The 25,200-nt window shown below is 42.9% G+C and overlaps 1 protein-coding gene across 1 annotated transcript in view; it reads right to left on the bottom strand.

The window, feature by feature from the left end:
* The window catches only part of otud7a (OTU deubiquitinase 7A), a 41,391-nt gene that overhangs the window by 10,681 nt on the left and 5,510 nt on the right, over positions 1-25,200 (bottom strand). Inside the window, exons 2-8 of the mRNA XM_062390874.1 lie at positions 12,499-12,628; positions 9,562-9,715; positions 6,632-6,817; positions 6,302-6,520; positions 3,611-3,712; positions 2,184-2,311; positions 1,423-1,535 (exon numbers count right to left, since the gene is read on the bottom strand). Of these exons, the coding sequence (XP_062246858.1) occupies positions 1,423-1,535; positions 2,184-2,311; positions 3,611-3,712; positions 6,302-6,520; positions 6,632-6,817; positions 9,562-9,646 (833 nt within the window). The 5' untranslated portion in view covers positions 9,647-9,715; positions 12,499-12,628. The remainder of the gene's footprint in view (positions 1-1,422; positions 1,536-2,183; positions 2,312-3,610; positions 3,713-6,301; positions 6,521-6,631; positions 6,818-9,561; positions 9,716-12,498; positions 12,629-25,200) is intronic.

The raw sequence follows: 25,200 nt of genomic DNA, 5'->3' as shown, positions 1-25,200 counted from the left end.
ATTTAGTGGCTCATCTCACACTAGGACCATCAAACATCCCTGACCTGATTACTGTATTACAGTCAGACTCAATGAGAGGTTATAACCACCAGGCTAAATGAGTAAATTATGGTCATTAATGGGATATACTCAGCGATAGAGATCTTTAAAAGGGTTGTTCACCCAAAAATGAAAATTCACTCATAATGTACTCCCCACTAGGCCTATGAAGGGGAGGGTGAAGTGTGTGATTGGGTGAACTATCCCTTTAAGCTGGACATCTTAATCTAAAAACAATTGTTGTTTTCAGACATTACCATTGAATTGTATGTTATGAGGTTTGCAGACTTCACATTCCCATCCATCCATCCATCCATCCATCCATCCATCCATCCATCCATTATCTATAGTGATTATCCATTGAAGGTCAAGGGGAAGCTGGAGCCAATCTCAGCTGACATTGGGTGAGAGGCAGGCTTAAACCTGGACAAGCCGCCAATGGATCACATGGCCGACATTCACACATGCAGTCAACAATTAACCTAACCCCAATCTGTATGACTTTGCAATGCGTGTGAGGGAGCTGGAGAAAACCCGCACAGACAGTGTGCATCTTCACACGCAGCAGTTATTTCAGTCTGCAGATAGAGCATCATAGTCGTCGCCCCCCCCCCCTCCCCCCCCATCACATGTGCTGCTACACCAAGCGATGATATGAAAACTTGTCTATGTTTGTTTCAGAGAAAATGGAAACAGAGAAAACCACAAGGTTTCTGTGCGTAGGAGGAAGAAACCACTGTTAGTTTCCATGGTGCCTCTGTAGCCTGACATAAACCCACTCTTACGCTTGTTTTCAAGGAGTGTGTGTGTCTGTGTGTGTGTGTGTGTGTGTGTGTGGGTGTGTGTGTGTGGGTGTGCGTGTGTGTGAGAATCACCTCACCTGCAGCCGCTAAAAGTAACCCACTGCTCAGGGAGGTTTGTTATGGAAGAAGTGATAATGCTGAAGGCAGCCAGTAGATGGCACAGTCTCGCTTGTGAGATTCTGCGATGTTATTAAATCAGAGAAGCAATTTGAAAGAGCTACAGTCCGAGTGGGACCAGTTTCCCCGACAAATCCATCCCAGCAAGAAAGTCACTTTTTGTTTTCAGTGCGGGCCTCCTGCAGAATTTCCACACACAGCAAATTAAAACAAGAGCTATAACGTGGAGCATGCGACTAGAAGCTGCACAACCTGTACAGCTGCTGTGACTCACTGTGGTCTCCATCTTACACAGTGGTTTGAGAGCAAATACTGCTGCATTCTGGTTAAAGTGTAATGTGTGAGTCTTGGGAGAGTGTGTGTGTGTGAGTGTGTGTGTGTGTGTGTGTGTGTGTGTCTGTCTGTGCTTGCAGGCTTCTTAATTTAAGGGATGTAGTAATAGTCTATGAGTCAAACGGCTTACCCTCCACTGGTGTTGCCGTTTTTGCTGAGGTGAGAGCGAGGCTCGCTGGAGGCTAACTTCAGAAGCTCGTTCCACTCTCTCTCCCACTCCTCCTCAGTGTACACCAGCCCTGACTGCAGAAACACACACACAGAAATAGAAATTCTCATGAACATGTGCTGGTGCTCACCCACACAATCCCTGTTATTAGTCACTTTGACCATTTCCACGATTAAATGACTAATGCAGAAATTGCAAAACTTTGCGTTCTGCAATTTCTGCCTGTTCTTCTTGCTAATGGATGAGACTGACAGGATATATGGTTAAATAGATAAAAGGTGGATGACATGCAGCAATGGTCCCTGCCCGGACTGAAAGTGGGAGTCTGCAGTTACATGGGTTGCATCTTAGATCAGCGGGCCAGCAGGATGCCCCGAGGCATTTTTAAAACATGAGCATCTGTACTACTTCTTTGCCTCAGCTATCTTTGGTGACACATTTTTTTAATAGACTGGAAAATACTTTAATCCATGGATGTGAAGAGAACGGAGAGGAAGTGCAGAGGATTTGACAGTATTAGAAGCACTGCTGCTAATCCACAATTGGTATCGTAGAAAGACAATTTTCCTCGCAGCGAAAATCAAAATGCAGAGAAGCTAAAATCAGTGCTATTAGCAGAGGTTACGAGTGGCTCATCCCTGGCTGTATTAAAGTGTCATTTGTGAAAGAGGATGAGATGCTTTTAGAAGGTACAGTGTGCCGGGATGGAGGCTCTCCCTGACCTCCTTGTTCTGTTGGGTCTGCTGCCACCTCCACCTCCTCTTCAGAGCATCCCTCTCCGCTCCGCTCTTCATCATGGTGTACAGGGACTTCCTCAGCATCAGGTCTCTGTCATGGAAGCCCCACATTCCTGATCAACACACACAACGGCGTTACTGCCAGTCAGGTTCAAGGACATTAAACAACAGCACCATCGCATATAGATAAAACTAGAAGTACCGCAGTGCTTTGTATGCCTCCACTAGCTAGAGCAGTTTCTGTGAACATATTTCTAGAGTCTTTTTTTTCCATATAAAAGTCACTATAAACTTGACCTTTGACGACTGAAACCCAGTAACATTAGGTCATTTTGACCTTGACCTTTGATCTCTAGGTAATCTCTGAGTTCAAGTGTAAGTTTGCACCAAATATGTTAATTTCCTCAAGCGGACCTTAACACATCATGTTCAAGAAAAACATAAACATACTATATGAGACCGCCTTGACCTTTGACCTTTGGTGAATGTTTGTGTCAAATGTGAATTAGTTTCCTCAAGCCGTCTTGGAGATATTGCATTCACAAAAATGGGCTTTGGGAGGTCACCGTGACCTTTTGACCTTTATCTACCAAAATCGAATTCGTTTTCTGGAGTACGAGTGAATATTTGTATCAAATTTGATGAAATTCCGTTGAGGCATTCATAAGATATCATGTTCCCGGGAATGGGCCACTGGCTGTCACCGGCACGGAGGCATAATAAAAGAGATGCAATTTGGTTGATAGGTCGTTCCTCGATGACCTCAGCTGTCAAACTAAAAATGTCTTTTGTCACTCATCAGAGGGCCTCAGTCGTCTGGATGTCAGTGCTGATCACATTAGCTGTGATGCTTCTAACCCTCTGCTGCTGCAACAGTCTTCACACCGGGGAGTCAGCCATCTCCTCCAGCACAGACCTGCATATTCTGTCATGCCCTGAACCCTGCGAACGCTGCAGCCGTCATTTTCCTGCAATGTATTGGTCAGTTATCTCTATCCCTTCTCCTGCTGCTTCCTTCATCTCTCTAACTTCTCCTGTCTCACTCCGTTCTCTGGATTCAGCAGCTCTGACCCGGCGTTGACACTCTCATTAGACCCCGACTGGCATAGTTGTTCCACGCCAACTGGATGTTTAAAAGCCCCATGATAAGAAAAGGAAGTTTTACATGTTTTTTTAATCGTGTGTACATTTTTCTTGTATCTCTTGTTATTTAGACTCGGCCATATATATCATTGTTATCTGATCACGGTCGTCCACCTCCTCTTGTTTCATCCCTGTCCTGCTCATCGGGGAAATCCGCAGGTTTAGGACGAAGCTGGCGGCGAGAAGTTTTCAACAACAGAGAGCAGGCTTCAAATCGTTGGGACTATCAAATCTGACACTGATGCACAAAGTGTACATGAGTAGCTCACCTAAGGAGGCAGCGTGCAGGAGGCAGTTCCCGTCCCCTGTGGTGGCCAGAGGAAGCAGCTTCTTACAGCTGGTGCACATGGTGGACCACCAGTTCAGACGACCTGCACACATACATACAGTGAAATAATAAATGCACAGGATCTGCACAAAACCCAGAAAAAACATTTAACGTTAGTCCATTTTCCATTGGATGTTCAAATGTATTTGTATAATGAAATATAACTTCTCAACATCAATTTGCCATTGATATCGAAAGTAGCTCAACATCTCCCTGAAGAGAAGCATATGGTCGACAAGAAAGAGACTGCAACACAAACTGAAACAAACAAAACTTTAGTAAGGATTTTCCAGGGCCTGTGACAGTTAACAATGAGCTATTACATATTCTACATTAACAGGAACCATAGGTTTGGGGAAAAAGGAATGCACTGTGTCAATAATAATAGAAATTCGTCTTTGTGAAGCACTTTGCAACGGCTGGTTTGAAACGTGCCGTATAAATAAAGTTGTTTTTGCTATTATTATTAATAGAATCACCTAAAAGTGTTTGACTGGGTTAAGATCTGGTGAGAGTGAAGGCTGCAGCATATGATTGACTTTATTTTCATACTCGTGAAACCATTCCCTGAGCCCTCCCTCCCTGTGTCCTTCTGCTTCTATGCTCCTCTTTCAGATTTTCCTTATATTTTATATCCATCTCTATCTGATCTCTCCGTCTTGTGGAGATATTGCAGAATTGCTTCCTTCCTGATGATAGAACTGTGAACACTTCCACCAATGAGATTCAACAAAAAACGGTTTCACAGCTACTTAACAGAAGCTGTATATGGTGCACGTGAACCTTAATATTCAAAAGTAATTTAACGTCCCTTAGTCGAGTACTGGAGCAGGTACAAGCAACGGCCCATTGAGTACAATTAGCCAAACAAGTATAATGAGCCTCTATGGCTGATCTTTGAAGGCAGTGATTAGCACAGGCAATATGCCTGCAGCCTCCACTCTGAATATATTCCTGGTCGGCCTGACTTTCACAGTTAATCCAGTTTCTGCTCCATCACTGCCCCGAGGGAGAAACGACTGCTTCACACCCCCGGCTGCTGCACGTCGCTTTACTGCAGACGGCCTCACTGCTCCGAGTCTGGGCTGATCTGAATCCATCATCAACGACAGTAAACACAGAAGAGGCTCTGGATGATTTACCCCTCAGTGTAGACAGGCCTCAGATTGAACAGGTATGTCCCGTCAGTTCGAACGTCATGAATTGAGTTTTTTTACTTTAGATACTGTACATTTTCTAAAAGGATGATCTGCTGTCACGTCCCACTGCGTTTAATGATGTTACATCCGAGAGTGACTATTACTTTTTACCATTCATGAAGCAAGGCTAATTCTTATTCACAGAGATACATATTTTATCGTCCTGGTCCTTCCCACAGTTTGTGATGCATTTCATTTTGATTAGATTTATGACAGTGCTCAAACTTTTATGAGTGTAAATTCTTGATGTATCACGGGATCAGATACTGTCTTGTGGTTGGCTACTCAGTGTGGCTCCCATCTTTGGAAATCTGACGAACGCCATCGCCCACAACACACCCACACTTTCAGTGCATCTCCATTGACAAACAAAAGCCATAAACGTCCACCTCCACTACAGGTTGTGTTTTCACCCCTGACAAAAACGACTGAATGGATTATCACTTTAAGGAGCTGATATTGATGAGTGTTGGCAATTTGGTATGGATTCAAAGAAAAATCGCGATCTAGGGAATTTATAAATGGGGCTTAATAAGAGGACCGTTGGGCCTGTATGTGCTCGACTGAGTGCAACTCTATTAGCCAAGGGATGGTTCCAGTTCACTGCAACCTGGGTCTGGAAGCACATCTAAATGAAGTCAGATTAGTTATTAATCAGGTTAGTCAAACTTAGTCTCAAAATAATCTCTCAATCAGTCAGTAATAAACACGGTTGTCACGGTTCCCTCGTTCAGTTTTGACCCACTATACTTCCCGTAGTTTTGCCTACAGTTTTCCAGTGCAAAATCCAGTTTGGATCAAAATTCTTGTTTGCTACAATTATATCCAGTTTTGAGGATTTATCCTTTTAGTTCATGATGTCATAACTATAACTAACTATAACATTTTCCATCCATCATCCAACTGTTTGCTTGCTGTGGTGCATGTATATCGGGTTGGCAATCGCCATATTGAGACACCATCAAAAATGCATCTAGAATAATATTAGACATCCTTTTATGTTTTAATGGTTTATTGACTCGATATTATTTTTGTCGACTGTACCTCGGATGTTGAACAGAATTAGGTGAGAAAGCCTCGACAGACTGTCTGTGAGGGAAACTGTCTGCTGGAAGTTTGGAAACTTCACTCACTAGTTTCTCTTCATTATTTCAAAGCTTCAGCAGGGAGATGCATCCCTTTGGGATCCGGGATGTTAGAATTAGAAGTTGTTGTCTTGCTTGTCTGATCCGTTTTGTCTCTTCTCTCAGTCTCACGCTCTACTTCTCTGTCTCCACTTTCACTGGCATTTCTGTTTGCTGCTGCATTGTTGGCCTTCTGCCTCTCAGTGTAATCTGAATAAAGGCCACAGTGATGATTCTGTAACATGTCTTGTATCAGTAGTAGCAGAGTACTACAATTGGATGTATTGTATTATATCCAGCAGTACTCACCAGCCTGCTCCAGAGCCATCATGGTGGACTGCTCTATCAGGTCTCTCTCTATGAAGCTCCTGTAGTCCTCACTGTACACGCTGAGGTCTGGCAGCTGGAATGTGTAGATGGGCATCTCGAGAGGGAACTGCTCGCTGGTGCACTCGCTAGCCACTTGCAGCCGCGCCAGGGAGACGATAGCAGAGCTGGCGTGGGAGATCCCGCGGGACAGACGCTTCTCTAAAGCGGAAAAGAGGGACGAATGGAACGGATGAGTGGGAAGCGTGTGGAGACAAAGGGAACTTGTGATTGGTGGTGGGTAATCTCTGTTCCAGATGGTGGTCCTGCTACCTTGTGCATTGTCCTCCTGCTTCTGTGCACACGGCTTGTCGACCCTGCTGACATGGGTGGGCGTGTCATGTATCTCTGGCTGCTTGTAGTATCGGCCCTCATTGAAGACCTGTGGCAGGTTGGCAGTGTGGACCTGCCTGAGCTCCTCGTAATCATTTAGAGCAGCACTGAGGTCCCAGTTTTTACCTGTGGGACACAAACAAAGGTCAGGCTGATTGCTCGTAGACACAAGAAATAATGAGAAATAATGATATTCCATCTCCGTTACGTTCCCACACAAAAAGTTGTTTTCCTGATGCAACAAGACAGTGTTCACTACTGTTTAGTGTCAACATGATGATCTCATGGAGAAAACCTGAGAAAACGTCTCTGGTAAACAGAAAGCCAAGATGGAAATAAGCCAGATTCCCTCCTAGTAATTCCTAAAAACAAAAACAATACACTTGGTATTGTGATAACAAGAAAAATCTAAATTTCAACAAGATCTTCAGATTACTGTCTTCCTCAATACTCTGATTAAATACCTATAAATCTCTAGATCTTATAACAGTCATTAAACAAACGGTTATTCCCAACAATAATGGTACGTACAGTCTATATAGAACAATGCCATACTGTGCTTTTGTCTGTGTTAAATGTGCTGCATCGAAACGTGAGTAACTTGGGTTGGGGTCGGGTGGGGCCACAAAAAAAGATAGTGAGTGGGGACAGATACTTCAAAAGAGTGACAACAATATCTTGATGTGCAGGAGGGACACACACACACACACACACACACACACACACACACACACACAGGACCACGCACACAGAGACACAGTTGTCCTCTGGCTACTGTCTCTCCAAAAAAAAACCTCCAGGTTTATGAGACAGAAGTCAAACCTCTGTCTTATTATATCTGAGCGTTCCTTCTCCTAATGCCACAGGACCTGTCTGCAAAACACTCTTTATAAATCCCACCTAAATGACCTCGACTGCAAACATTAAGAACGCCGGCTCTCTGTCTCTCTGCGTGTAACCTGAGCATGTTTATGTGTCAAGGTCCATTAATGGACTCCCTGTGTAAGAGACCTGGAGGAAGTTGTCCTCTCAACCCCACTCGGACTCCCAGACTTCTTGGCTGTCTGAACATGAAACACAGCACCACTAATCACCATCTCTCATGCCAATCAATGCAAAACTGATTCCCCTGTATGGATCTCAGCAGCTGTAGCCGCATGCATCCAGGAACACGACTTAAGGTCCAGCTACACAGCCACTCAGCACCTAATGCACGTTCTTTAAAACGCCTGTACATTCGGCTGCTACTACACTGTGGCAAGGAAAGCACAGTCCCTGCTCACTCATTTGTAATTTGTAATGGCTGACGTCAGCACAGAGAACTCTGATGAATTCATCTGCAGTATCAATATATTAACCCTGTCTGTTAGACACACTGTGCATCTTTTTAATCTAACAACATCCAGAATTAAACCTTTTTCAGAGGATTTATATATAGTAACAGAAGAAATAGATCTTTATGAACAAGCTATCCTGTAAAAATCTATTTTCTTCACGTAAACACTCCATTGAGATACAGCAGACATTTATATTTGTCCCATGTGTTCCTGTTAACATTAACTATGGCTCTGTTCTATCTCAGAGTCCCAGTGTTAAGATAAATAAAATAAGGGGAAATTTACCATGTTACAGGAGAAAAAGTTAATAATGAAATACTCACTAAGTAAAGGTAGTAAATGGTAAAAAATATATATTGTATGTATATATACAATCTCAATTAAACTAAATATAACCTTCATTATACCATATACAATTACAGTTCATAAATTCTTTGTTAACAACCCTCAGAAAATGTTCTAGTTCAACGTGAATTTTAACATAAAGGTCAAGGTCCATTCAGTGCTGCAGTACATAAACCAGCCTCTAGAGGGAAGCACCATATGTGGCACTGTCATATTTTCACACTTCTCTGTTGCTCGTCTCTCTGTCCCCTCACACACACACACAGACACAGACACACAAACACTCCTGCCTGACGCGGAGCAGAGGTTAACAGAGCTGCTGATTGATGCTCATCTGGAAAGCGATGCTAACATCAGATAAAAGCAGCCGAAGTTATACTGAAATAGGGCATCCGGGCCCACTGTCTGTCTTGTCTTGAGTGCAGTGTCTTGTTTGGTGTCTGTCACATGAATGCCCCCGTGGCTCGATACCGAGGCAGAATCAGGGGGGAGGAAAAGAGGCTGAGTGGGAGGAAGAAGCAGACACCCAACCCTCTAGTTCTTTTTTTCAGACCAGACATCAGCTGCATTATGTACACACAGAGAAAGGAAAGTCTCCACATAGGTTGCTGCAAACATTCTACGAGGATTCCATCCACTAGTGGAAGTCTGATTAGCATGGTGTTTGGACGTCTGCATTACTTTACTGCACATTCTCCTGGTCAAAGTGCAAAAAAAAAGCACAAAAAAACATTTCTATATCATTGTCTCTATATCTCAGCCAACCCAGCAGACCTGGCGTTCTGTTGCCGGGCGCACTTTTGCTCCCCTGTGTTTTTTTCCCACTGTATGTACGCCATATACAAGTGCCAGTAGCACTCTGCTCCTCAATGAGTTCCAATGAATGGGCACAAAGCTCTCCCTGGGGAGTGCACTCGTAAAACCGTCACACTGGCCTTTAAATCAGCGAGCTGGCCTACTGTTGCAGCCCCCACTCCTCTCCTTCCCGCCTTTGTTTCCTTTATTTTCCTCCACTCTCATTTCCTCTCCTCCTCTGTTCTTCCCTCTCCTCTGCTCAGCCATGTCACAACAGGGAGCAAATGATCAAAACAGTAATTCCCAAACATCTCGTTGCCTTGTATTGAAGACAACTTTTAGTTCTCTTGAAGAAGCAGGCCAGTGTCTCTCAGCGCTGCAGTGATCCCTTACCTTCCAGCAGGTCTCTTGCCAGACCCGGTTCGGCCCCCGTGGACCGAACAAAGTCTGACAGGACCGCGTCCATGTCCAGAGTCATGTGATCATGTGTGTGCGCTGCCCAAGGTGCAGCGGTGGCCTTGGTGGACGCCAGCCTTCACGTTCTCATCTGGAGAAAAAAACAAGGATGAAACACACCAGGCCTTAAACTCACAGTTCAAAGTCCAAATAGTCCCTTACCCCGGGAGAACACTCCACTGCCTGTCTTATTGTATCCCCATCCTGCTTGTACTGATGTGCAATGCTTCACGGAGCTGATCATTCATAGCTCTGTGAACAGCGCTCCACTCCCCTGTGCTCCTCCCAGCTCTTGCTCACAGTCATAACATCACATCAGGCGGTACAGATGCAATATCAACAACACAGCCAGTAGTCGTAACCAGGAACCACCTGCCTATCTCTAAAGAGATTGGCCCACTGCCCGCCGTCATAACAACACTGACCCTCTTCCTGCCACTGGGTGTCAACCAGAGGTCTCTGGGTATGATCCAGCATCTTGAACCACAGCGAAACTCGGAGCTAGACGGAACAGCCAGGGACTGTTGCGGGAGCTGGCCGATTCAGTGTGATGGTATTTTTATGTGATGCAAGCTGAAGAGCATGTTTACATCACGGCCATCTAACACCCGGGCCCTACTTTATCAACAAGCATCGCCCTGTTAGGTCAACAGCACATGCGTTCACTCCCTCGGCCCCGGGAATGAATGAGTCCACGCCTAGCTTTCATTCCAGCAACAGAGGTCGCAGCATTGTCCACGAAGAAACAAACACCCACAGGTTTGCGGCTCTGTGACCCGGGCTTCTGTGCGCGGGTAAGAAGTTTGTAGATATGACCCGAGCATGCTGGAGACCTACAGATCCCCCGCCCACGTCTCTGAGCACCCAACAGGAGATAGCGCCCCCCCCCCCCCACACACACACACACACACACACTCGCATTGTGCCACGTGATACGACTGCCCAGGTTTTGGCTCAGCGCTGTGAAGTGACAGACGCTCTGGAAATAGAGCCTGACAGAAAACAAATGCCGTTGTTTCCTGCTTCTGACGAGGAGGAACACAGTGGATTACTGTAGCAGGAGGATATCATGGAGTATTTTCCTCTCACCACGGTGGAACAATCTCAGATATGAAAAGAGACCCAGCAACTTCAGTCTTTATCATATGCATTATTAATGAGCCAAAGAACACTTAAGCAGTAGTTTAGCTGACCTACTTACTGTCAGCCATTTGTATTGTGTTGCATGCTCTTTACAGTACCGAGAGAATCATTTCAACCACAAGGAACACAAGGAGGTCAGATGGAGCAGATACCACCAAACCTTATACGAGATCATGAGATAATATATATAGGAAGTTATCAGATTAAAGGGGAACCACAGTGGAACTCTTGCTTCTGACTTGTCTCTCTATTTGGATATCGACACTTTTAATATCAAAAGGAGAACGGAATCTGAAAATCCCTGTCTGTGTGTCTGGCCACAGAACCGTTCATCTTATCGTCCTCACACACATCCATGCGTATTGTTCAGCGCCCAAGAAAGTGCAGTGTACATTTGGTGCGATTTGGAAACTTGATACAGTCAATATGGATCAAATTAAACAGGGTGTCCACCGCTCTGCAGCAGGGACTTCTGGGACTCATCAGCGTATGTGACCTTGTTGATCACCACAACAGTGCATTCACGACAACGGTTATACAACTGATTCTTTGAATGAAAAGGCCAACTGCTCTTTTTATCAGCTGTGGCAGCTTCAGAGTCCTGCAGACTGAGTCCAGCAGCCGATCTTTGTTTGCCACGGCTAACTCATACTGCAAGTCACTTTTATAATTTTAGAAAGAGAGCTGCAACGAGCTTCACCACAAGGCAAACAAACAGGAAGGTGGCTCTGTGAGGTATTGGCATTCTATCAGCACCAAAGAGACAACATGTGCATAGGGTTAGGGTTAGACACTCAACTCCGGCCCTAACACAGAATAATAGACTGCAAGTGAGAATCAATATTGCTTTGCAGGGCAAACAGCTTTGAATCCAGTGGTGGGGAGCATGTAAGAGAAATAGCGTAAGCCATGACATTATATTTTCCCTCATGAGGAGCCTTGTTCAGATGGCCGTCCCTGTGGGAGGTAATTCCGACTCAGAAACACACTAATGCATGTTTTTCTATCTGACAGAAAACCATGTGGGCCAGAGGAAGCTGAATCTGTCCGGCTTCCTGTTACTCAGCATCACAATTAGCATATTTGTCACATGCACGTATCAGGCGATTCCAGTAAGCTGGAAAACAAACTTCTTTCAAGGACAAGGCTGACGTGTTGAAGTGATTCCACTGATGCCAACAGTTCTATTCAAAGTTTCGGTCTCACCTCCCTCACATACGAAGGAGGCCCTCAGACCCAAACAGCATCAATATCAATAATCAATAATAATAGGATTTTGTTTATGGCTTTTCTCTGCAATAACAAATATGATGTATGTATGACACTTTAAGTACATTTTGCTGATAATACTTGTGCTTTTCTTCTTTTCTTCTACTATATTTCAAATCTAATACTTATAATAGAGTCATTTTACACGGTAGTATTGCTTCTTTTATTGATGCAGAACATCTGAATACTCACAGGAGGGTGTTACAGGGTTGAGCTGAAATAAACTACAGTGCCCATGAGCATGGTGAATGAAGACATTACCCAGTGTTGCTGATTTATGTGTTTTGATTGTGTTTTTTTGGGGGCGACAATGGAGTAAATCAGGCTCCGACTACACAAGCAATGCTCGACAACGGGATTCATTCATTGTTTGTTCTGAACACTTGAGAATACCTCCAGCCTCAAACTGTGAAAATGTGCAGCAGATGGTTGCCATTGAACATTTTTCTGTGTCAAACCTACTTTCTGTATTTTCGCTGAGTGTGTTTGAGGAGCCATCTGATAGCCACAGGACTGTCCGGACCAGACACAGCTCTAGTCCATGGCTTCAGAGGAAACAGTGCAGAGGAAGACCCTGGGGAAGCAGAGGACCCTGAAACACAGAGAGAAGCACAGAAAGTTATCATCCCGAAACACAAGGTTACGAACCCTTTGTCCTGATTGGGCGTATCAGTTCAAAGCTGCTGTGAAAAACCCAACCGTACACGCCTGCGCCTGCATCAGTGTTCATACGCTAATCCAAAAGGCCATTTCTTTCATTATGTGTCACTCAGAGGCCAGTTTGTCAGCTGACATTTCATTATTATGTGACTGACTGAAGATCATAGATTAATTTCCTAAGTTTCCATCTTTTTTAATGAAAGGTGTCAGTGTGATGTGTGTAACGACACCCGTCAGCTGGTGTATGGTCACAGGGAAGCTGCATCATTTCTTCTTAGATATTTCTAACGATAATTCTGAAATAACATTTTATTCAGTTAAACTTATATATAAGGCACACATGTGAAGAGTCAGAAAGTCAATTCAGTTTCATTTATAAAAAAACATTGACTATAAAATCTTCATCACAGATAAACCTGGTAGGATGATGCTGCACACGACGTCCAGCTCAGAAACAATAAAAAGTGACAGTATATAGTTGAACTGTTTGAGGAGGACTCACTAATGACAATTATTCTGAAGTAGCTCCAGAGCAATAACACAGGTCAAGCAAACAGCCACAGAATAAACCAGCAGGTTTAGAACGGGCACTGCACTAGTTTCTAAAACAACCTGGAGTTTATGTAGTATCATCATTTTAAAGAACTGCCTTCTTCCCCAAGACCCTGCCTACACTTACATTTTCATGTTCTCACACTAAAGACGCAGGTGTGAATGTGACACCAACAACAACATGGTAAAAAAAAAATTGCAGCGCTAGCCTCACGATCTGTGCTTTTACGTAATGAAACGCTAACGTGCTGATGTGGGGAGAAGGCAAAGAAGGTCACCGGTGGGTTGTTGTGTTCGAGGATGATTCTGCATGACGCAGCAGGCACAGATGTGATTCTGAATGTATGTGTGAGAGCAGCCACAATGAGAGTTCTGTGGATATTCTGCCATCCTCCGCTGGATCGCACCACACTTTCAGTAGAAGACAAGTGCTGAGCAGTAGGAGTCACCCCCCCCCCCCCCCCCCCAAGTGGGGCTGAAGTATCCCTCCGTCATGCATTATTCACATGGAGCGTTAAAAGGTTCATTTACTGTATGTGTCCTCTGTTTATTTGTAAATTATCTCTTACAGCAACTTGGTTCCCATCACAATTAGGTGTTTGTTGCTGTAGTTTAGCCTGAAAAACAACTGTGGAACAATAAACTACAGATAACGATATCAATATATACATACAGGTAAACCCTTTATAAACAGTTAAACCATAAATCAGAATAAATTATACAGAAAACAACAATACAACCAAAAATATAGAACTTGAATAAAGAAAATAAACATGAATGATTATTCCACATCAACTGTAAAGATGACTGCAACTTTTTTTCTGCATTTGAACATCTTTGTGAAAATTGTATTGATCAACTCAAATATCTGGATAAATGATCAGAATAATAAAAGTTTGCCATTGAGTTTGTCACACAATGTCCGACGGCAAAAGGGGCATTTTACATATTTCTATAAAATAAACCGCTTCATAACGGCAAAAAATAAACGCTGATTTCAATTTGTGTATGAAAGGCTCAAATCTTCCAACTTTTATCACACTACCCATAAGCAGGTTGTTCTTAAGTTGCTTATCTAAGTCAGATTACATGTGGGGAAAAAATGATCAAGCAGAAGTAACAAAGTTAGTCCACCCTTGTCTCTTATAATATTGCAATAACCGGTCTCAGGTGCAGACATATCAGCAACACAACAGAGTAAAGTTCTCTAATGTCCTTATGAACAAACAGACACACACACACACACACACACACACACACACACACACACACACACACACTACATTGTTTATCTCTACTGACCCACTGACCCGCGAGCGCTCTGCCCGCAGCCCCTACATATTTATGACAACACATAGACCTTGAAAAACACAAAGTAGATTCTCAATTGTCCAGCTCACCTTCAGTTATCGCAAAACAAAACACTGCTGGTTCAAAACACTGCATCATGAAACCACAGAGTCTTAGATTGATGTTAATTTTAAGAGTCAAATTGTGAGTTAATTTAATAACTATTCATTTTACCGTCAGATGCAGCCTTTGGCATCAGACTTGATGTCAATAAAATACCTGCTTAATGTCTGTCAACTCAAATACATGTTGGTTTTCACAGACAGCCGACACAACCTTGATGCGAGGAGAAGGATTCAAATGGCACTATAGAGCACATCAGGCCAGCCAGTCCAAGACGTATAGAGATCAGAAGCATAAATGTGATTTCATGAACTATTCTCTGGGAAATTAGTAAAAAATTTAGATAAAAACCTTTGTCTGGATCAACGCCAAATTGAATGGGTTCTTCCTTTGCCAATGTCCCTCCCTCACCAAGTTTCAAAGCGTTATCCTGCTATAAGCCAGACAAACAGACAATCAGAAATGAAAACATAATTTCCTCTGCCCGAGAAATGGGGAGGTGCGGGGTCTAACCCACTGAGTTGTGAAATGCAGATGATTTATTTATTGACCAATAGAAAGTCACATTAAAAATGCAGTTAGTTAGTTAAACATTCAACATCTCGTCCTCTATGTAAACTTTATAGCACAGGACAATAATTTTACCTTAGTGAATTCTTCAGATGAGGCTTTATAGATGTTTAAATCTAATTTCCCTTTTTTAATTTAAAATACAGTATCTCTTCTGAACCTGTGGAACAATTAATCCAGCTTCAAAATACAGCAGCTCAACACAAACTACAATTCAATGCAAAATCACCCCTACACACTATGCATAGTAATACTTCACAGCAGCTCCCCGCCCACTACTCTTATTTTCTCTAAAGCATAGTTAGAAGTGTCACTACTTTAAACGGCAAGTTGTAAACCAGTTGGCTGATTAAAAAGTGTGACTCGATAAAACTTGATGAGGGATTCGACTCCTTGAACGCTTCAGAGTGCCACACATACAAATACAGGAAGAATGATGCACAGTTTCTTCCTCACAGACAGATGCTTATTTGTCATTTAATACAGAATCTGTTCTCCACGCAAATGTGCCACAGGCTGTATTTCCATGATGTGAACGTACGTATGTAGCAGTTGGACCGTAATAGGATGAGTTATAGCAGAGATAATTGTCTCCATAGTGAGCGGTGATCGCCCACATGCGAGGCCACTATACACGTCGAGTAGGTGGGAGGTGAATATACTGTACAAACACTTTCACTCTACTCTTTGCACTGCAGCTCCCCCACAGCTGGAGAATGGCCATGAAGTAAATCCTATACAGCATCATATACATCTGGAGTTAAAAGCTTTCACTACCTGGTTCTATTTTGGCTTTTGGTGAAAACAATAAAAGGGATACAGTTTGGGAAAACCCTTCATACAGTCATTGATAGGTATATTTTTCTAAGGCTAATCAATTTCCTTCTAAACCTGCATTGTCTGGATGACTCTATTCCTGATTTTTCTCCATTTCAAAAACCCTTTTACAATAATGTGAAGGGGAGAGTAGAGCATAAGTATAAACTGTGCTGGGGTGGAACAAAGAACAAACTAAACACATCAATATTGTACAACTTAATACACTATTCCTTTTTATAATTAAATTCACAGCAAAACTTATCAGGTGACACCTTAAGTTAGTTTAAAATAAAGTCCCACTCAAAATTGTCACTGCAGAGATCGAGTCACATAACAGTAAACCAGTTTCCCTGATGAAAGAAATGCCCAATATTCCAAACATATTTGCTCAATATAAACTCATTTGTGATGGTGAGTCAATATCTTACACACCTCACTCTAAAAGGTAAAAATTGGAGGGTTACAAATTTATCGGTTCGTTGTTAGAGTAATATATCGATATTTGCGTTTATGATTGCCAATTTGCGACTATATGAACGCTTTTATTTTACTAAATAAAAAATGCAGAAAACATGTGCATTTATGTTGATCATAATAATTAACTAGTATTAGTATCAGCCCCAAAATCCCCAATCCACATCGGTTGAGTAAAAAGACTGTTACTGAAGCATTCAAGATGTTGATGAAGGTAAGGGAGACAATCTCTTACTGAATACAAAGTAAACCCTGTCACGATAAAGGTGTCTGATCACGCCGCTCCCCTGCTGCAAGACCATCTTGACTTGACACAGTGTAAAATTGATTGGTCTGATGATGGCGGACGAATTGTAACTTTTTATAAAGACTGGATGTCACACTGTGCGAGCAGCTGCTGAATCTGCCAGTGGCAGAACATCTGGTGTCAGCCTCCAACCCACCTCCTGCCAGGAGGAGAGGAGTGGATGGTAGGTGAGGAGAGGAGAGGAGCAGAGGAGGAGAGGAGGAGAGGAGGAGAGGAGGAGAGGAGGAGAGGAGTGGATGGGAGGTGAGGAGAGGAGGAGAGGAGGAGAGGAGGAGAGGAGGAGAGGAGGAGAGGAGGAGAGGAGGAGAGGAGTGGATGGGAGATGAGGAGAGGAGAGGAGCAGAGGAGGAGAGGAGGAGAGGAGGAGAGGAGGAGAGGCAGCCAGGCTTTATCTTTGATGGGCCAATTTGATTAAGCCAATTTGTTGTTCATGAACACATCTGCTTATCTTCATAGTATATAATCGTATTTGTATGATGAAAACATAACTCACCAAAAACTGAAAGGTTAAAACATGTTGTAAACGACAATTCAAATGGCGGTGCTTATGGACAGGAGCAGTATGGCGGCATTTCATGTTTTTTGGGGCCACATCTGCCATATTACCAATACTGATATATCAGCCATTGCAGATATTAAAAAAATGGTCGTGAAGAAGATGTTGCCATCCACAATTAAGAAATGTAATTGAAGCTTTAACCATAAACTTCATTATAAATAACTATAGATAGAAAGAAAACACATACATATCTAGAAAAGCACTCAGTACAGTCCCTTTATGAAACCATAATTGATCCAGAAACTATTCTCTTAGAAAATCAAGGGAAAGGTTGAAAAACACACTCTCACTATGAAGTGAATTAAAACATATTGGATCAGCAGCCTGATCCAAACCGGCACCGAAATCGAATGACTTATCCCTTGGGTGATGTCCTATTCCTACAACAGAATTTCATGGAAAAATAAAACTGTTCTCTAGTTTTGACCTAATCCTGATAACAAATACAAAACGAAATTTCCCAAGTGGAGGTAGAAACTAAATGCATATATTTTCTGCATTGTTTATTCTGCAAAATAAAACTTTCATATTGGTGCATGTCAGCAAGCCTAAATGCAGATAATGTTATTTGTGGCTCAGATCGGCTGATAAATTGTTCAGGCTTGACTAAATATTTGAATAAGATAGCTAATCTCATTGAATGATTTAATGCATACTGCTTTTTGAGGACTAACTCTCTTCACAGCTCCAGTTTAGCAGGTGGCGACAATCCAAAGTGTCAATAGGACGTCTGCGACCTGAAAATTTAGCCCGGTTTACAAAATAGTGGCAAAAGACTCGTTCTGCAAGGGATGGACATACGATGCAGGCTTGTGGTTAAACACAAATTGAAGTTCCTGAAACCTCAAAGACTCCTGATCCTTCCAGCGTTCGACGGAATATGTTGGATTCTTCAACCCGAGCATGGAATAAAATCTCAAAACTCCATCGGGTCAAATGGGGCTTCAATGCCAGTGTGTGAGCTGAGCTGCAGTTTGAGGGGCCAAGCACCATCAGCCTGAAAGTGCCAGGTTCAACATCCTGTATGAAATGTGTGAGAACATAAACATGCATGTGTGTGTGTGTGTGTGTGTGTGTGTGTGTGTGTGTGTGTGTGTGTGTGTTTGTGTGTGTGTGTAAAAAGCTCTCAACCCCATTCAGTGTGCCCTTGGTGTATTTACCAATCTCACAGCTAACAGAGCGAGTGCTTCTACCAAGGACTGCCAAAATACCGAAGACAGCTAATAAAAGATGTGATTCATTCTTATCCAGAACTTATTCACATGCCTGTGTACAGCAAAATGTCAACCCACTCTCTCAGTTATGGCCAGAGGGGAAAAAAAACGGCCTGTTTTTTCCTACAACAATAGAAGCAGCGCTGCTAATTTAATGGAAACACTAAAACCACACAACAGTTTCTGAACGGCGTTGATGCACAGCTATTATCAACCTACTAATTCCACAACCATCTGTCTGTCTGTCTTTCCCACATATCTCGCAAACCGTTCACCAAATTGACACTTGGCGTATTTAAAATTGGCTGAGGAAGTTCAGTGTCAAATTCGGTTCGATTTGAACATAGATACCTTCAATATTAATAAAGATTTGAATAAACAAGCGGCCGGCGCTCTGTAGCAGTCAGAGGGGGGGAGCGGGGTAGTGTGTCAGTGTGGAACGAGTTGAAACAAGTCTTCTTCAATGTCCGGAGATAAACAACTAGCTGGTTGGCAACTGGCAGCCAGTGGCCGTTAATATCTGTCCCGCCAGATCATTTCAATAATTTGAATTCTTATACTCACCATGTCGGACTGACACAGACATTCATGGGAGTCGCTGGTGCTGATCTCCGGCATGTCAACAAAATTCATAAAATCACTTCCTCCTCGTTGCAATTCATTTTCAAAGTGAAAGCACACGATTTGTTTTGCGCCAGCTGTGCTCTACACCGAGAGGAGTATGAGAGCTTTTATTAGAGATCTGAAGATTGTGTCAACTGTTTAACAGACTCTGAAATAGCTGACATGCAGTGTATGAAAAAATAACACCAGTTACATAAAACAAGTTCATATGCAAACCACACACGTGAACAGTAATAAAGCAGATTCAATTTCATTTGATTAAAAAGCTTGACCAGGAGGGATGAACTCATGAAAAGCTATCGAACTTCACTCTGCACCATGGACTGTTTATAAAAAGCTGTGCACACAAACAATAAAAAAGTGACAATTCTGAAGTAGCTCCGGAGCAATAATGCAGGACAAGACAACAGCCCATTCCAAACAGGCTTGTTTACAACAACCACTGCACTAGTTGATGTAGTCCAATGAAAAAAGGCAGAAACAATGGAAAACACTATTAATAATATATCAGACTTTTAGGGTAATTGCACGTTATAAAAGAAATGAGCACAATTCCAGTCAAACTGATTTTTCCTTTCCACCTTGCATCAGTAGTGAATAATCAACACAACCCATTAGCATGCTTCCTCACACAGCACACTTAACTGGCATGGTAAATTCATGTAATGGGATATCATCATGTCTCAGCAAACTACACACTAAGCACTTCCACTTTTTCAAAGTCCCTGCTTGAGAGCACAAGATTCAATCAGAGAATTTGTATGGAGAGTTGACGTACCACTTGCTATTCAGGTTTCATATCAGTCAGCCAACCTCAATCCCTGTCCTTCCTCCTCCTCCTCCTCCTCCTCCTCCTCCTCCTCCTCCTCCTCCTCCACCTGAAGCCACAACGGTAAGCTTGTATTTATGGTGATTGTGTACGTGCATCACTAGTTACATGTGGCAGCAAACGTTTGCATGCAGTACCCAGATGCTAGACAATATGATCGGCAGCGACGTGTTTCAATCAGTGCCTGGGGCAACATGTTCATGCTGGGGCTCTTCAGGGTCATCAAGTTTAGCCATTTGGATTTTTGAGAGCTCCTGCTCTGTCTGTCTGTCTGTCTCCAATAACCATCTTGGAGTGTAGAGACTCCCTCCATTATGCTCTACTCACCAGTGAGACGTTCCCTGACTTCAGCGCCCACAGAAAGGAATTTACTTGGTGTGAAAAATCAAACGCAGGGTCCCACTTAAGAAACAAGTAAAATGGAGAGATCGACTGCGAGAAAGACAACAAGGTGAAAGGAGTGACTAGGTTGCATGCCACTGATACACTAACCACTCCTGGCTAACGCAAGAGAGCCAGTGTAATACTCAGAAGTCTTGACCTCTAGACAGCATCTGCAATAAAGCTGTGCACAAACACTCACACACTTTTTCTTTGACTCTCTTATCCTCCACTAAACTTAAAAGAAGCCCAGCTTCTGTGCAGCAGCCTTCCAAATGCTGTGGGAAAGATGCTGCTGGAGGCATTAATGTCACTTTACATCTCATTGCTGCACTGCACACTGCCAGCACAGCAGTGCACGGAGTGGAGGGTTGTTGTCAATTTGCTCTAAATGCATCATCACATTAATATTTGAGGTAAACTCTGATAAACGCTGCAGTGGACAGCACAAGCAGCCTGTGTATCCGAGAGACACTGCTGTTTCAAGAAAACCTTCCATTTTAGTTTAAGGAGACATATATAGGTCCATTATTTTAATATGAAAATGTTCTGAAAACAATCACTAACCTCATACAGGCAATTGCAGCAGCTCCTCTTATCAGACTCCGTCTGAAATGGTTCGGTTCTGTCTCTTTAAGCCCCCCCTCCTCCCGATAATGCCCATTCTCCTATGATTGGCCAGCTGGCCCGCTCTGTTGTGATTGGCCAACTGCGTCAGCCTCTATCTTACTTCACCTGGCTTTGGCCGGAGGCCTGTCAGACTAGCTGCTAGCGTACATTATGCAAATGTGCGGAAGTATGGTCCAGACTGCTGACAAGGGGTTTGGGGAGCTTCAGGAACAGGGTTTTGTGTGGGAGAGATGAGCTCCCTTTACCACAGACTTTGGGCTGGCAATCTTTGCAGACTTAATGACACACTAGAGGAATGAGAAAAGCCACAAATAAAACAAAACCGTCTCTATTAAAAAAGTAAAAAAGTCCAGCCTATGAACAACAGGAATCAGCAATAATGTTAATTTACCAACAGAGCCATAACTTTTACTGCTTTACCTGTGGTTTCAATTATTTACAGACACAGTCGTTAGTTAGAAATGACAGGAAAGTTATCATCCCCAAAAAAACGTGTTTTCACAACAAGTAATACATTATTTTAGCAAAGTAACAGTTTCTCATATGTATTTGCAGAATGCACACAAACAAAGAGCGGGTTTCTGAAGGGCACAGGAGAAGATCATAACCCCTTAAAATGTCAATCCCTCCAGCCCCCTACCACAGCGGCCAATGCCCCTTTTCCCGACTGGGCCCTTTCGGCAGAGTGCCACGAGCTGTCAGCTGTGACCACAGACTGACGCCTTACCAAAGCAGAGGGTTCCTGACTTTCTGTTGGTTTGAAGCTGATGCTATAGAGAGTGAAACTGTGAATACATCCTTTGCAGCCATAGGTATATTCAAGATGAGTGTAAGTATAGAAGAAACATGGAGAACTGCTTGTTTTCTGAATCTGTATGTTCTGATCTGTATGTGAGATTAACACAGCAACTAGCTGAAGCCAGCTGGTGTTTCCTATGTGAGTTTGTGCTGAGGGAGGGTGTCCTCTCAAGTGACGAACACACAATGTCTTTGGCCTGCATCCACTGATTTTGTGTCTTGCACAACACTGTTTAGGATACACACAAAACGATTACTGCGTGCATCAGAAGAGAAACTGTATGTAAGTGACGTCATGTTTCACTTGTTTGAGATTACCACTTAACTGAAATGTATGCATGCCACTTTAACAGTGTAGTTCTGGTTTGTTACTGAGGATTCAGAGGCCATCATTTTCTATAACGCTGTAAAGGTCTATATCCTTGCAGATTAACAGATGTTACTGACGATAACGTTTTTTCCACCTCTTCGCTGTCTTCGTAGTTTTAATATACAAAACCCATCCAGATGTTTGCCGCTGCCGCCGCAGCTCCAGCCGTGTTTTATGTCCCTTGCGAGGCCAGATCTCATTGTGCAAGAAGGCCGACCACGAAAGACCAACAGTTAAAGAGCGCCGATCTAATACCAGTGCAGTAAAAGCTTAATGAATCCACAGGTAAAGGCCATAGACTGTGAAAGGTATACGATGAAAGACTGATCTCAGGATTTTATAAATCGATGCAGGAACATTTAAATCAACCTCCCAGCCTGATTGCATAGAAGGTTATAATGTCTTCTCTCAGAAATGAAACACACAGACACACACGCACAAACAACCACACACACAAGCTTAGCGGCTAAACAGTACTTGTGCTCTTGTCAATCTGATTATTTCATTTTGCTATCCAGAAAAAGTACAGGACAATAGCATTCAGAGTAAATCAGTGCACAATGTCATGGCAGCAAGGATTCTCCCAGTCGCAGATTTGAACAAGCATCTGAAATGTAAAGAAATAATTGTATTAACCTTAAACTCTGCTTTAGTCACAGAACATTCAGAATGTCCTATTATTAAAAATAAAACTGTATAAAAAGGTTTAATGCTTTTATCTCACACTACCTGTATCGTCCAGCATGGCATCACGGATGGATTGATTCTGTGCGTGGGTACTTGCATGTTTGTGTGTGTGTACATTCAAGTAGGTGGAGAGAGCAATATTATGGAGTTTCTCTCCTATTGTTATTCAACAGCCTGGTTTTTCATTTTGAGAGCATTATTTCTTCATTTCACGCTCACATTTTGCAGTGCCGTCCCTCAAAACGCTGCCCTCTCTTTTAAACAGAAGCCACTCACGTGCAAATTTGCTCTGCTCCTGCTCAACATTGTTTTTCTGCTCTCACATATCCAGCTATTTGAACAAATGTCCTGTGATTCAGTTTGAGTCCTTATCCCTTATGCTCAGGCTGCTTCCATGCACTTGAGCAACTCCTGTCCATCAACAGAGGGAATGACACTGACAAATTAAATCATTTTTGCTGGTCGGTGGTCAGCCCCACGGTGACATCATGACAGCGTTTCCCACAGAATTTATTCAATCTATAGTGGTAACAGGGGTGCACATGCACGAAGGTCACTTTCACGCCCGACAGATTCCGAATGACAGCTCCACAAACGTAAGAGTGAAAGACAAGTTCTCAGATGATAAAAAAGAACTGCATTGCATGCCACAACTGCAGCTGTAACAATTAGGTCTGACTGCGCGGACAACAAAAATGTTATGGGTAAGGACCATAGCGTGAGCATGCAGTAGCTCGTGGTAAGAAAACGACAGCATGTGTGAGCATAAGGCAAAAAGCGGTGCCCACAAGTTTTAGATCTCTAAGGTTATGATTAGAATTGTAGAAAAAAAATTGGTTTATTGTGAAACTGAGGTTGGACAAATAAGAATATGACAGGCCGCCACAGTATAGATAATTAATGGAAAACACTGCATAATGTTCTGTGAAAACAATCCTAGGATGCTAGTGATGGAGCTGCAATGCCCTCCCACACACCTGCCCACTACTTTGCTAATAAAAAAAACACAAATAAATCAATAAAAACATTCTACTTAAAGTTAGGGCAAGATGTATATTTTAATACATTTTTACACCTACTTTATTGTCTCACAACTGCTTCTGTTACATGACTTCTTCATGATCGAGTGCTCAACATGTGAATGTTTACTACGGTCGCTTCTGATCCTGAGGGGCATTGCCATTGAAAAATGGCCTCAAGAATGTTTTCTCAGAACATAATGAATGCATAAGGAACTCAATGAAGCTGACCTCTGACCTTTGACCTCTAAATTACAATAAGTTCCTCCTTGAGTCCAATTGAATGTTTGTGCCACATGACATAAAACCCCCTCCATGTGTTCCCAATATATCGCAATCACAAGAGGGGACGGAGAGACGGACGGGTGGACAACCACAAACTCGAACTACAGGGCCCCAAGCGCTTCCTGCATTTCACTGTGGACAGCAACAAGCTAAAATTAGAAGTGGAGCTCATGCTAACTATGAATTTGATGCCTGTGTCATTTATTCCCATTACCTATAGCCACAATGGATTTTCCATCCATCCATTATCTATTCCCTTTATCCTCTGAGGGTGGAGGGGGAGCTGAAGCCAAACCTAGTTGACATGGGGTTAGAGGTTGGGTGCATCCTGGACAGGTCCACAGGATATAACATTCACACCTACGGTTAATGTAAAGTCTTGAATTGACCTTACCCCAATCTGTAAGTCTTTGGACTGTGGTTGGAAGCCGGAGTACCTGCAGAAAACCCAGACAGACAGAAAGACCCCGGCCAAACTAGTATTAGAATCAAGAACCTACTTGCTGAGAGGAAACAGTGCTTAACACTGCACCACCATACCGCCTACCATTGATTTTGAAGCCCTAAAACAACCAACATATTTCAGAAGGTAATGGAGCTAAAATCCACAAAGGTATCCCACACAAACTTTTGCATCGGCCTCTCGGAAAACAAAAAATCCTCACTGTCAGTAACTTAGCTGTATGCATGTTCTCCAAGCCTGGTTTAAGTGCACCCACAGGGAGGGCATTCAGTGGGCGGGGGTGCAATGTGGAGGAGAGATGTGTCATACCCAGACAGTAACTGACATTTGACAGATTATGTTGTGGTAACTGATGATGAGAGCATGCAAAATGTTTCCCCTTCATCGGTCAAAGGATTTCCACGATCGGAATGTGTTTTACAACCAACAGGGATGTTTCCCCCGTACAGTCTATCATCTGATTTCCTGTTTTACAGAAAGAGATTTTCCTTAAATCAAACATTTACAATA

The sequence above is a fragment of the Platichthys flesus genome, chromosome 6 (assembly GCF_949316205.1).
Source record: "Platichthys flesus chromosome 6, fPlaFle2.1, whole genome shotgun sequence".
Classification (NCBI taxonomy): domain Eukaryota; kingdom Metazoa; phylum Chordata; class Actinopteri; order Pleuronectiformes; family Pleuronectidae; genus Platichthys; species Platichthys flesus.
Note: the sequence above shows the minus strand (reverse complement) of the source record. Positions and strands in the feature narration are given on the sequence as shown.